The sequence below is a fragment of the Convolutriloba macropyga genome, chromosome 4, assembly GCF_964194025.1.
Source record: "Convolutriloba macropyga chromosome 4, txConMacr16.3, whole genome shotgun sequence".
In the NCBI taxonomy this organism is placed as follows: Eukaryota; Metazoa; Xenacoelomorpha; order Acoela; family Convolutidae; genus Convolutriloba; species Convolutriloba macropyga.
The window spans coordinates 47819771-47833893 of NC_134471.1; the positions used below are offsets into that span (position 1 = coordinate 47819771).

The 14123-nt window shown below is 36.0% G+C and overlaps 2 protein-coding genes across 7 annotated transcripts in view; one reads left to right on the forward strand and one right to left on the reverse strand.

The window, feature by feature from the left end:
* LOC142337711 (uncharacterized) overlaps nucleotides 1-8178 on the forward strand; it is a 46771-nt gene extending 38593 nt beyond the window's left edge. For all 5 annotated transcript variants that reach the window (XM_075387161.1, XM_075387163.1, XM_075387162.1 and 2 more), the window contains 5 exons: nucleotides 5139-5278; nucleotides 5532-5687; nucleotides 6060-6165; nucleotides 6552-6734; nucleotides 7117-8178. In XM_075387161.1, the coding sequence (XP_075243276.1) occupies nucleotides 5139-5278; nucleotides 5532-5687; nucleotides 6060-6165; nucleotides 6552-6734; nucleotides 7117-7868 (1337 nt within the window). In that variant the 3' untranslated portion in view covers nucleotides 7869-8178. The remainder of the gene's footprint in view (nucleotides 1-5138; nucleotides 5279-5531; nucleotides 5688-6059; nucleotides 6166-6551; nucleotides 6735-7116) is intronic.
* The window catches only part of LOC142338462 (uncharacterized), a 94718-nt gene extending 83976 nt beyond the window's left edge, over nucleotides 1-10742 (reverse strand). Inside the window, exons 1-3 of one of the 2 annotated variants that reach the window (XM_075388230.1) lie at nucleotides 10731-10742; nucleotides 8830-8912; nucleotides 8513-8569 (exon numbers count right to left, since the gene is read on the reverse strand). In XM_075388230.1, coding sequence (XP_075244345.1) covers nucleotides 8513-8569; nucleotides 8830-8907 — 135 coding nt within the window. In that variant the 5' untranslated portion in view covers nucleotides 8908-8912; nucleotides 10731-10742. Of the gene's footprint in view, nucleotides 1-8512; nucleotides 8570-8829; nucleotides 9680-10730 lie in introns of those variants that run through there. The other variant, XM_075388229.1, reaches the window with a different exon arrangement.
* Nucleotides 10743-14123: the final 3381 nt, after the last annotated feature.

Genomic DNA, 14123 nt, shown 5'->3' on the forward strand with positions numbered 1-14123 from the left:
TGCCCTGTATATATTGAGATTAGGCTACATGTGCAGAGAAATAAAATTTAAAAAATTGGCAACCTGCAAGCCCTTCAATGACAATTTCTTATAAACAAATATGTTCAAAGTCATAAAAAGTAGTAGACAACAACTGAAAGGATTGTAAAGGTTCACCTATAGCTCCTAAAGAACCAAATAGGATCCTTGGTTTAAAAGACGAAGTCATGAGGCTGCAAAAAGAGTGACAAAAGGCAAAACAAAAATCAATGTTGACGAAATCGCATTGTCAAGCCGTTAAAACCGAGCTTTTTGCTGAAGACTTAATATATCTTCATTTGGCCTCATTTTGTAAAGAGGATCTAACATTAATCGGACTTTGATTTCAAATCATTCTCGTTAGTAATCAACATGAAAATTCGAAAAAATCGAACAAGAGACCGCGCACCAATATAATCCGAATGATTATTGATGGTAAGAAATCGAGATAAGTTCAAACCTAGTCTGATTTCACTGCCCTTTTAACAAAAAAAATTGATTTCTCAATATGTTTGCAGAATAGATCAAATAGCATATATATATATATATATATATATATATATATATATATATATATATATATACACATATATATATATATATATATATATATATATATATATATATATATATATCTCAATAAAACAAAAACAAAAGATATTTTGTATAAATATTGAGTTAATTTTTCGAAAAACGGCAAAATTTTACCTCCAGAAGACTCCTATGGGAAGCGAAAGAACAACCTACCTTTTGTGGAGTCTTCAAAGATTGTGACAGCAGATGTTAGGACTCTACTTCCGGCATATTTAAACAAATTGGGATAAAAAGCGTATTTGGAGCCAGTTTTGATTAAAAAGTCTGAAATTAAAAAATTTAGCAAAACTATTGAACAAAAGACTCGGACAAAACCTCATCTATCCTTAAAAGAAAGACCAATACCATTGCTGTTAACAATTTCAACAAACAGGTAGGAACAATAAGTTCTCACTGCATTTGACATTTAAATTTGAAAATCTTTCCAGTTGATAAATATTTTTTTCGAACTTCATTTCACCGACAAACTGCAAATCTGCCTCTTCGGAGATTATTTGTAACAATATATTCAAGCTTGCCATTCTCAAACTTTAAAATTTGGAGCTCTTATGACTGCTACATTTAAGTTTTCGAAAAGTGATTGGGCTCATCGCAGTTGGTGTAAATGGAATTTTTGAATGCTATCCATTCTCCGGTCCAATTACTCCTCGTTGTAGATATTTCTACATTTCGTGAACTTCTCTTCCCGATAATTAAACAAAAATCCTTTTTTATAGCTTTGCCATGCTCTGCTTTAATCGAAACAAAAACTCTGAAGACTGTTTGATTTACTCACCTAGTGAGATGGGAGTGGGAAAAATTGCTTATGACTTGCCGGAGTGATGCAGATTGAGTGAACAGGACTTTCAAAATGTCGATTGATTATGAAGTTGAAATATGAACTGATTAACTAAGTAGCTTTTCATTAAACGATGTTTTTAGGGCTATATTAGACCACTAACATCATTTTGCAAAAACATGGAGAATCCTAATAACAGATCCACATTAAAATTTAGAGAATACAAGGAGGCTCGTTAATGTGCGTACGCATATAACGTTCCGACCCCGCTCATCCACATTCTTGACTTAAATGGCTACCAAATGAAGCTGAAACGCACAAAAAGTGCAAAAAATGCAACGAAATTGCACCAATGATTGTACTTTGTTACATAGAGAATGGGAATGTTCCCATTCTTTATGTAACAAAGTAAATGATTGGTGCAATTTCGTTGCATTTTTCGTGCGTTTCAGGAGCACTTGGAAAACTGGAAAACTTTCAAAAACATACATATCTTTCAATTAAATACCAATGGAATACATTAATGCCACGATGGAGCCGATAAAAATTGTTCATAATAGGACTACTAGAAAGGACAGTTAAAAAAATCAAACAACAAACATTATTTACGACCAAAACTCGATGTCGATAATTAATAAAAAATCATAACAAAACAAAATTGCATCAGATAAAACCTATACTTGATTAAAAAAAACAGGACCTGTCCTCATTGCAACTTGTTAACAGGTCGACAAAAAAGAAGTGCGAAGTTCGAAAAACTGTTTCTATTTTTGAAAACAATTAATTTCACAGTTATTAAAGTAATTAGATATCAACTGAAATCACTAAAATGTGCATTTATATCTGCATAAGAAGCAATTGAGACATGCCATTATCCAATTTTCAATTGCCCAAACTTTCAAAGCAATGGGACTTACGATTAATGTTATAAATTAAAAAAAAAACAAAAATCTTAAAATTAACAAATAAAAAAACTCAAAAATTTGATGAAATATCGTAGTAACAGTAGCAACAAAGCCAAGAAACTTAAGTTTGAAGCTAAAACCGTCTTAAAGATAAAATTATAGCTCACTGGAAATGGTTTGCGACCTGTGTTTACAGAGAATGAGCCACAATTCGACCAAAAAACTATTTAAAAAAAGACGAAGCTCAAAAACCCAAACAGGTTTTTGAAAACAAAAACTTTCAACGGGCATGACCAACTAAAGATTTCAATAAGAAGCGATGGATTAATTTGGAACACTTCGGGAATCCAATTAGGCCTCTTAGTAATGAGACTTAAGTTATGACCCCACAAAATAACAAAGACAAAAAGAAGCCGAAACTTCAAACAGTTTTACGTCACACTGTTTATGGCACTATAATTATAAAATGTTACTTGCAACAACTGTAAATCAAAACTTTCTCCTCATCTTAACATCAACGAGCCTTCCTTATAAAAGGACTACGTAGACATGACAAAAGAAACCCAAAAATTGAACAGTACAGAAATCTCGAAAAATTTTTATGAAACTGAATGGTCGAAGCAATCAGTCACAACATATAACCAAGCGCGAAGCAATTATATGAATTAACACTTCTAACTAGTGAGATTGAGCTACTTGGTGACGATAATGAAAGCAAAGGAGACAAAAAGGAGACTATCTTTTTTTTTAATTGAAAGTCATTAAAATAAACAGCTATAAACCGAAACATTTAACTAATTTGAGTTATACGTCCTGGGGAAGCAATTCACACCTCTCGTTTTCAGGTATATGTACTATAACAAAAAAATAAAGACAAACATATGCAAAGACAAAAAACATCTACAAATTTTGCGAGATAAATGTGTCTCAGAAAAAAAGCATAAAACTACTCAACAAAAACAAATACATTTTCCAGATACAAATTTTTCCAACGCTGTAAATTTTCCTTACTACGCTTTACATCAATTGGACTTGTCAATAATATGATAACTCGACAAACAAACAAAATGGACTCATAAAAAATGCAATTATGATCAAAAATAAAAAATTGAAACCGCGTAGTATCAAAACAAAAAAACCATTAGTTGAACATAAAACCGTTACCGACATAAATATATAACACACGGCAAGTCGCCATCTTCCTGTTTCTAGCGACACTGCGCCCGAATTTGAGAGAAATAAAATAAAATCGTGTGCAATGTTCAAAAATTCACCGACTTTTTCTTAAAACAAATATATTCAAAGTGATAGCAGACATTAGAAAACTGCAAGAATTGTATAGGATCATTTAAACCTGATACAAAACTAACTAGATCTTTTAATGGCGACACTTAGTCATTGGGCTACAAAAAGTATAATGAACGAAAGCAAAACTCCAGAAGTCCATAAAATTTGGAACAATTGGTCTTGAGCCATAAAAACCACGAGCTTAACTCTGAAACCATAATATAATCTCCTTGTGTCTCGTTTATTGTAAGTATTGTATGTCATTAATTGAGCACTGATTTGAAATTCTAGTCTGTAATTTACATAAAAAACATTTACATAGCGGAATATTTTTAAAAAAAGTTCGGGCACCATTAAAAACTAAAAATTATCTATCGTAAGGTTCCACGGTGAGATCAAGATCAGCCCAGATATTGCTGGACGTCTAAGAAAACACTCGATTGTTCAAATGGTTGCGAAATAGATCGTTTTTTACAAAATTTTTCAGTGTGTCAAAAAAATAATGCATTTTGTACAATTATCTAGTTTAAATTTGAAAAACTTGGCAAAATTATAAGTCCAGGAGACTCAAAAATTAAAGGTGCAGAAGACCCAGATATTGCTGCGCGTCTAACGAAACACTCAATTGTTCAAATAAATGCGAAGTAGATCATTTTTATTCAAAATTTTTCAGTGTGTCAAAAAATACTGCATTTCGTACAATTATCGAGATTAAATTTTAAAAAATTGGCAAAATTATAATTCCAGAAGACTCTTAAAGAGGGAATACAACTAGCTCTACTTTGAGGTTAAGAAGAATATGACCGCAGTTCTAAGGTGTCTACTTCTAGCAAATTTGAAGCACGTGGACTAAAAAAACAAATTTGGTCCCATTTTTGACGAAAAAAGTCGGAATTTTGAAAAGTTTAGCAAAAATTCTAGCCAGAGAACTCGGATCGACAATTCAGCAACCCTCCCCTATCTTATGAGATAAAATAAATAACATTACGGTTAACAATTTTTACATATTTCAGTAAAATTGACGAAAAATTTGGACAAAAATACCGAAAATGTGAATGAAAACAGCTGAATTACGTCTAATATTCACATAACTTCAAACCTCGATAACTCCCTATAAAAAACGAAAAAATCTTTTCAATTCCATATTCTACGCTGGACGGGTTTTCTAATGATACCACTCATAACTCTGTACGATGATTATATCGATCGGCCAAAATTGTCTGAACAAAAAAAACCCATTTGAATATGTAGTTCCTCCCCCACTAAAGTGGGTCGGAACAAAAAAAAACGATTTCGCTTATGTTATTAGGTTTCCAGTAGTAAGCTGTCACAAATTAAGTTAGCGGCTTAAATTTGGAATAGATCAATTTTGATTACACAGAAATCAGATAAAAAGATACTCCAAAAGTCAACAGATAACCAACGAAAGAATAGCTCTCGAACAAAAGTCGAGGGACCAGCATTGATTATAGCTAGCTTAAGCTTAGGCTGTGAACAATGATAAAAACTACGCAGGGCTGTTAAAAGACGGGATGGGGGCAAAACGTGCGTTTCAGGTCGTATAATTGGAACGTTCTGGTGGTTCTTCTCTCTTACGGTGACAGCTATGTACACTGCCAATCTGGCTGCATTTCTCACAGTGAACAGAATGGAGACACCTATTGACTCACTTCAGAGCTTGGCTTACCAAAATAAGGCCAGTATAAATACTTCAGTTGCCAATAGTTGACACAACACCAAATTTCACTAAGTAGAAATATTGCCTAAAACCACTTAACGACCAAAAAATCAAGATCAGAAATCGCATTTCAGAGAGGAATACGTAAGGTGGGTATTGAATTTTCACCTCTGCTTTGTCTAGCAAGATAAATCCATTTTTAAAACTACCCAAATGTTTGTTTACGTTTTATCTTAATAGCTTCAATATATTGAAAACCAAAGCTTTGCAGATATCCTATGGGACTGTGATCAACTCCCCGATTCATCTGGACTTCAAGGAACAGGCAGAAATGATCCCATTGTACGAGAGGATCTACGCCTCGCTCGTGACAGACTACAAACCATCCGAGAATTTAGTCGCCGATGCCGAGGAAGGATTCGCTAAGGTCTTCTACAATATACATTTCAAATTAATTCTCAAATACGTCTCTCAAACCAATTCAATCTAACTAACATAGAAACACAAGCGTATATTACAATATTGCTTCTTCTAATTCAACTTGCCAAATGAATGGATTGAAACGAAACAAGTGCGACGAACAAAACCATTAAAAACGAGTTCTAAAAATTAGTGCGAAAGGTTCTTTTCGTAAGTTACTATAGAAGAACAAAAGGGAAGGAAGATGACTCCTCTTTAAGGACGCCCCGGAAACCTGATCATGGATAACTTTCTCCTGATAACACATTCTCTATTTCTTAGCAACTGAACTTCATACATTGTTTGCCCAATTGATTTATCTTAACTTGAGCCCCTTTAGGTAAAGACGGGCAAGTATGCCTTCATGTGGGACGATGCCATTCTTCAATGGATCCAAACTATTCACTGCGAGTACATCAGTGTAGGGAAACCCTTCATGAACAAAGGTATCGTAGTTATTTTTTCAATTCCTTTTTAAAATAATTTATTTACAATCACGGCAACTTTTACAGGTTTTATCACAATTAAAGTGGTGAAATTACGCCAGTAAAAACTCGAATGCTACGCGGAATAGTAAAGACAATGAAAGCGATTCAAGAAAACTAAAAGTCAAGACTGAAAATGAATGGGCCAAAATAAACACTTACACCCCTCTACAGCTTTCTTTAACTTTGACGACAAACTTTCCAATTCTCACATTCAAATTCAGCTCCTGAGTCATCTCAGCTGCTCAAAACTAAGATGCGATCTCTTAATTTCTGTCGTGTCGCCAAAGTTCATGCAATATATAACTTGGTAAAAGGCGGCCGATTCAAATATGTAGTAATTTTAGGCTATGGTATCGCTATGACGAAGGGCAGTGGTCTGAAGAAGAATGTGTCCTCGGCTATCCTGATGCTACAAGAGGAAGGGACACTGGAGAAGCTGAAACAGAGGTGGTTCCTCAATGCCACCGAGTGTCTCACTGGAACAAAGGACGCAGACCAAGAGAGCGAAGACGATACAGCTACAAGAGGTGAAAACACTAAACTCAATTTGATGTATGGGCAGAATATCCTCATTAAACGCACCATCAAGCTTCACCTTTTAGCAACTAGCGATCATTTTAACTTTTAGAAATCCTACAAACAAGAAATCCTACAGAGAAACTTTTAGAACTCCTACAATACTTTTAGCAACAATGATGCTACGGTTTTAACGCATGAGGAAAAAAATGCTTTTTATAAATTTGCATCAAGAACTCAAAAGGCAACAGAATATCATCAACTATGTTAATAATTCTGTTTTACTAAGTGAAAAAAAAAACATCGACCATTTATTCTGTTTTACTACGGAAATTTTTAAGAATAATTGATTGGTTGTAAAATAATATTCTTATACCATTTTTATTGCTTCAGGTATCAATCTAAGCAGTGTGAAGGGCATTTTCTTCACTCTAATATTCGGAGTTTTCCTTTCACTCATAGTTGTCTCGGTTGAAATCTGGATGGCCAAGAGCTGTAACGTACGCCCCAGTCCAGAGCCAGTCGCGGAGGAGGAACGCTCGTCGGAATCTCATGATATTGTCCCAAACAATTTCACAAATAACAATCGCCATCAGAATTCTCTCTTAAGCAACGGAGACATTTTCTCTTATTTGGGTCAAAATCGACCATTTATTGAAAGTGGCGAATGGAAAAAGTCTATCCAGTACACAGAAATCCCAACGGATTCCAACTTTTCCGGAGCTCACGCGAATTTCTATTCTGACCATTTAAGTCCCAAAAGCAAATCTATCTCAACTAGAAATAACCACTATCAATTACAGCCATTTTACAGCGTTGGCAACAGCAGCCTGCCAGCCGTTAATTTTAGCTCTTCAGAAAATACTCGATGGAATTATGGCCAAATTTTGGAATCAATGGATCTGACATCTAATGATACGACTCCTATTACTAGCAGAGAAACTCGAGAGATCAAACCGCAACAGAGCTTTGAACAAAATGGGATTGACCAAAATCAATTGCGACATAATTACAGCTTGCCAATTTATACTACACCAAATCAAAACACTACGCCAGTAGTTGCAAACAATAATTCAACCAGGTTTCGAAGCAGAGCAATATCATTAGCCACAAGTGGCCCCCGACTCGTATTTTATAATCGATGAATTTTTCCGACCTGTTTAACTCTAGTGAAATTCGGGGTTATGATAGATGTTCTAGAATACATGTAAAATAGACGCAAATGTCACTATTTTGCAGTGATACCTGGGTAAAGTATTTACAATTATGGTGAACGATTAAAAATTGCCTCTCACTTAACCATAAGTTAATCATCGTTAATTAGCAGAAAGAACTATATCAAAACCCTGACATGAAATCACAGTTTTTATTGTTCTTTTTTGTACGTTTCCAGCATTCACAATCAACATATTGAATTTCAGTTTAAATACAAATTTGGCACAAACTTCATTTTACCATTCAATTCGTATGTAAGGTGAAATAGTTTCTCTAGTATTTCATGGAACATGAAACGCAATACTTCAAATAGTGTATATTTTGATCAAAATTAGAAAGGCAATCAAAACTAAATGGCATAACCAAGTGGGTTTACTTCAGATAACTAAGCGCTTAAGTAGACTTTGATATGAACAAATTTCGGTATCAAAGGTTGATCAATACCAGTAAAACTCTGGTAGGTTCACAAACAATATCAAAGAGTGGGTGGATGAAATTACAAAGTTCAGTATACTTTACTGAAAATGAATAATCAGCGAAACAATTGAATACAAAGATATCTCGATGCACTTACGTTTTTGACGCTCCATGAGGTGAACCCAAGTTTGTATCCAGTCAAAACTGGAGCTTCCTAAAAAAATACCACATGAGTCAGGGACGATCAAAGATGTTTGCAATACTTAATATGTAGAAAATAATCTGGTACACTATTCTACATTGCAATAATTTTTCAATCATCCGTCAATAAATGAACAAGTGATGTGATTAAGAAAAGAAAAGCACACGAATGCTGTTTAGTTATAATTAAGAGAGCTATAGATGTTAGTAAAAATAAATATGTCATGCATGGAGAATAGATAGTTTTGAAATAATTAATTAAATTTTATTAACCAGCACTGGTAAATGTGACACTGTTCTTTCATCACTTTCTGTCACTTTGGGTAGTTCTTTATAACTCTTTCCAGACATTTTCTTCAATAAAAGAAACCCAAGCCATACACTAGAGCCAAAAATAGCTACCGCCGTCGTACCAAAACTAATGATACATCCCCACAAACCTTCAGCACTCATAGCATAAACCTGTTAACCAAGCAAAAATTGAGCCTTGATTACATTCAGAGATTCAGTTGCTCGTGCTGCAACTTTTTTCCATCATATGTAATCAAAGGATCGTAAGCCAAAATTCCGCCAAATTTGAGACAGTCTGACTGTACAAATAATTCTAAACCGATTGAATATTAAAACTCCCATAAGTTAAAAGATCCCTTAAGCAATTTCTTTAATTAGGCAAAACATAGCAGGCCTGACTTGAGGTTGCAGTCATGTAGCCAATAAATTGAAGAGGAAGCAAATCCTTTCGAAAAAAGCGCAGTATGTTAAAAAATACTGAACTTGAAGAAATATGTTCCGTTCCTTAAGCTATTGGGATACAGCGTGAGAATCAGGTAGATGAAAGAGAGGGGAGGAGATACAAAATAAGATCAATTCAGTATAACTGTTGTGACAAACTTAATGTTGTGATAAGCCTAATTATTGTTAATAAGCCTTATTGTTGTGATAAAACTATTGTTGTAATAAGCCTATTGTTGTGATAAAGCCTTATTAATGTGAAGCCTAATTGTTGGGATATACTTATTAAATAGCGTTTGCAATTTAACTATTTTTCTCACACTTTATTTTCATTTCTTTTTCACTTTTTTCAAATACATTATAATATAAAAAGGACAGTGTACACCATCCGGCAACGATGGATGTAGGTCGGAATATAAGGGATGATGAGTAGCACTTAGCCGGATGCTGCACTCCAAGCTGTTCCCCTCCAGACAGTGTAAAGACGGCCCAGTCACAAAAATAACTCACAAGTGGAGAGGAAAGCACCAATTTATATAAATAGCACACATAAGGAACTGGTAAGGAAGGATTAAAATAAAAATAGGATATCAAGGAAGGAGCAAAGGAATAAAGTTGAGCAGCCATACACTCAGTACAGCCTTCCCTCCTCCACGACGGCGCTAACCGAAGTCTCACTGAGAACACGAGGCTTGAGGGCGCGACATTCCCTCAAGCAGAGAACACAGCTCCTCAGAAGTGCGAAGCTGATTTTCGTTCGGATGCAGCTTATGGTGTCGGCGTACGGCTCTCAGCGTTTTTTGCTGATCTTAGTTGCGAACTGTTTCATAACGCGAGATGCTGATGGCCCGGCACCGCCCGAGCAAGCAAAAACCGGTGCGTTGAAACTGATGTGTTGGGTTTCGCGGATTCGCTCTTCGTATTTGTTTCGCTTGATGCTCTCGTGATATTTGTATGCATCTTTTATGGTCTTAGGGCAGCTCTTCGCGTGAGGGTTGAAAATCTTCACATCGAAGAAAGTGCGATTAAAGCGGGAGCCCCACAGACCGTTTGCCTTGATGTCCAGTCGAGCGTCATCATCAGTAGTGGTGGAATTAGTCGAGAAAATTTCTCCATCGAGCGACTGAAGTTTTGGCTCTATCTGGACATCGTGGCAAACGTCATCCATCAGGTTTGCAAACACGTCCCTGATTTCGTTGTGACGTAGGTGCGTATACCCGCCTTTGGCGCAATGAAGGGCATGGGTGAGGCTAAATTCTTTCCTGCATGGGCATATAATTGGCGTGTTCTTCGCTTCCCAGTTGTAGGGAAGTGATATTCCATCACGGAACTCAGTCTTCGTGAGGTCGAAACCATGTTTTGATAACGGAAGCGCGTTAAGCCAGCTAGATGCTCATTTCTCCGAAGCCAGCTGGATAGTATACTCCTGTGTTTAAATAGCAATTTAATAAGTTGGATCTTCAGATCTTGTTTTGGCTATCCAGTGAGGTGACCGACACGTGACAGAACACAACCCTGACACACCCATCAGGCATCAATATCACCAGGTTGTTCCACTTCATATCATCGTTTTCTATTGTTTCAAAAATAAATATTCAAAAAATCCATTTAGTCAACTGTTCTCTATGTACTGCCATAGTCCTTCATAGGTGAATGTTGACTACACGCTTCAAGCCGAAAAGAATTCCAGAATTCTCAAGAAGATTGGTCATCGGAACATCGCGGACCTGGATCCTAAGCAGACAAAGGCAATGATACACTCCTTCAGAGGTGCTACCCTTGAAGATTCGACCAGAACTCTTCAACAGTATAGACCAAAGAAACTACACACTGTAACTGTAATTGCTGGTTTTAAAGATAACAACGCAAGCGCAAATGACTTTTCGAATAACTAGAGCAAATTAATAATAACAACTTTTGGCAAATTCCAACCACGTTTCATCTTTGTACCAAAAACTATTGGCACCGCAAATAATCGTTTTATAAACAATCAAATTGATAATCGTAATTATGTTCTATATAAATTAGTTTGTAGTTTTTTCATCCAACCATTCGAATTGTGTCCACATACTTCGATCTCCTTTTTCACCACTTCTCTAAAGATGGTAAACATTTCCTTTTCTATGGTAACCATATATTTGCTTGTTATTTAACCGGTATGTTTGAATTCTTCACTCGTTAGTTAATCATAATTTTTCAAACTACTAAAAGCCTCCATTATTTATATCCCATCCACATGTCCAAAATTTCAAACTGTTCAAGATGTTCAAACCATCTCGAGGGTGGAGGGGTTTGCTGTTACTCATGCGCTTTTACCAGCACGTAAAGTGTAGTAGCCTCAGCGCTAGGCGAGGATACCGTGAGAACTTCTCCTCCATAAACTGCGAAACGAAAGCAACAGTAATCTCCTCAGAGGCAACAAATCTAAGCAATGCGGCGGCTAATAGTCAGACATCACATCGAAGCTTCTAGGGAAGCCTGACGTGAACCCTGCAGTTACCGGCTGAACCCCGAGGAAAGCAAAGAAGAACTTATGAAGGACATCTACTAACAAGTTTTTAATTGGAAAGCAATCTTTTTAACGCTACCAAGAATCAAGACAGGCATTAAGTTCACCGATACCTTGATTGAAGTCCTGTCTTTCATTTTAAATGATTCTAACGCCGAAGCGGCAATGTACTGCGAAAGGGTGATACCTCATCTCCTTCTTGCAAGAACAAGAACGGAGGATGACGCCTCAAACAACAAAATCATTGCAAGACGGTTAGATCAATGGACAAAGTGGGACATAGATTTCTTGTTTCTTGAAGCAAAAGCTATCCAGGAACGTATGAGTAGAACAAAAGCAAAACCATCTGTTGATGAATAGAAAGAATATGATAAATACAGTTCAACAGGAAAAATTTCCATTGCGATTCGAAGTCTTACAGAAGAACCGAAAGGTGGTATCCTTTCTTTAACTGATAAAGCTGACAAGAAAACAGTCCTTGATGTCTTACGCGAGAAACATCCGGAACCATACAAAACAAATTTGAATAATCCAGTTGCCAATTAAAGTCCAAAAAGTTTGCCGTACCATCAATCCATATTTGAAAAACTGAATGCCTCAATGTTTAGAAACTCTGCCATGAAGACGCATGGAAGTAATGGCCCTTCCGGTCTTGATGCAAACGAATGGCGAAGGCTCCTAACATCTTTTAAGTCGTCCTCAACTGATCTATGCAAAATAATTGCTTAACTAGCAATTCGCATAGCTACGTCTCATTTGACTTTCCTTCTTCCATATAATTCGTGTCAGTTGACAGTTCTTAATAAATCAGCCGGTGTACGACCAATAGGAATTGGGGAACTCCTCAGGTGAATTATTGGAAGAACTGTTCTCAAATGTATCAAAACTGACCTTAAGATATCACCAATCAGCAACTTTGTGCTGTCCATTCATTGAGGGCTGCTTTTAAAGACGCAAAAAACCAAAAAACGCTTTCAATAGTCTCAACCGTCATCTTGTCTTACGAAACATCGAAAAATTATGCCCTTGTCTCTATCATTTTATATGTAATTCATATCATGAACCACCCAATTTGTTTATTAATAAAGAAACAATATTCTCTCAAGAATGTACAACCCAAGGCGACTCCCCTGCGATGTTGATGGGTGGAATTGCCATTATCCCCTTAACTGAAATTCTTGACAATTGCTTCAAATTTCATGAATGGTATGCGGAAGATGGCAACGCTGTCAGTTCTCTTGATAAATAGAAAATCCTTTTTGACTAATTGAAAAAAAACACGGTCAAGCTTTCGGTTACCATCTTACCAGATGCCACATTATTACAAAAGAACAAATTTTTGAAAAAACTTAGCAGTTTTTTGTCTCCGACGAAGTTGAAATATTTGACGGTTGCAGAGTACTTGGTAATGTAATAGCTTCTGATAATGCAATAAGAATTCGTAGAAAGATCACTAAAACAGCACGAATCGTTGTTAAGAAAGCTAGCCACTCATGCCAATATTTTTCATCTAAATTCTTATAAATTGTTCACTTCATCTGTTCAACAAAAATTGACAATCTTAGCACGTACAACAACCAATATTGAAGATCTTTTAGGAGAATATGAGAAGTCAATCAACGATGAGCTTTTACCTAATCTACTAAAGAATCCCGAAACAACTAAACCCCTATTAAACAATCCAAAATAGAGGGATATAATTTCGTTGCCGATAAAGGAGGACTGAACATCTTTAAAACTGATGACCGCATTAAGGAATATGAACGATCAGTTCAATTGTCAAGTCTTTTATCCCTATGTCTGCGCGAAGACGAACTAAAGCAACAACAAATCATACATGAAATGAAAAAGGAGAAATAATTTGCAATCAAATCAAAGAAGACAAGAATTAAGAGCGAAAAGAATAAAAACGAGATTCGACTTGACTTAGCTAGTGAAAAGGTTGTATTAAACTAGTTGAACGCTATGCCATTGAAGCGTTATCACTTCGACTTAACAAAAAGTGAGTTTCGTGATTGCATTGGGACCCAGTGAAGATGCCATCACTATGCGCATGCAATAAAAAATTCACTGTGCTACATGCCCTCCACTGTCCGAACGGAGGACACACGCACATGAGACATAATGAACCCTGCGATTCCTTGGCGAGTTTACTAAGTTATGTCTGTCATGATGTCGAGACCGAACCTCATCTTCAGCCGTTGCACGTGGGGAAACCTTTGCTCATAAATCAACGACAACTGATGATAATGTAAGACTAGATATCAAGGCCAATGGACTTTGGGAATCGAGGTTAAACAAAACATATCTTGATATGAAAATTTGC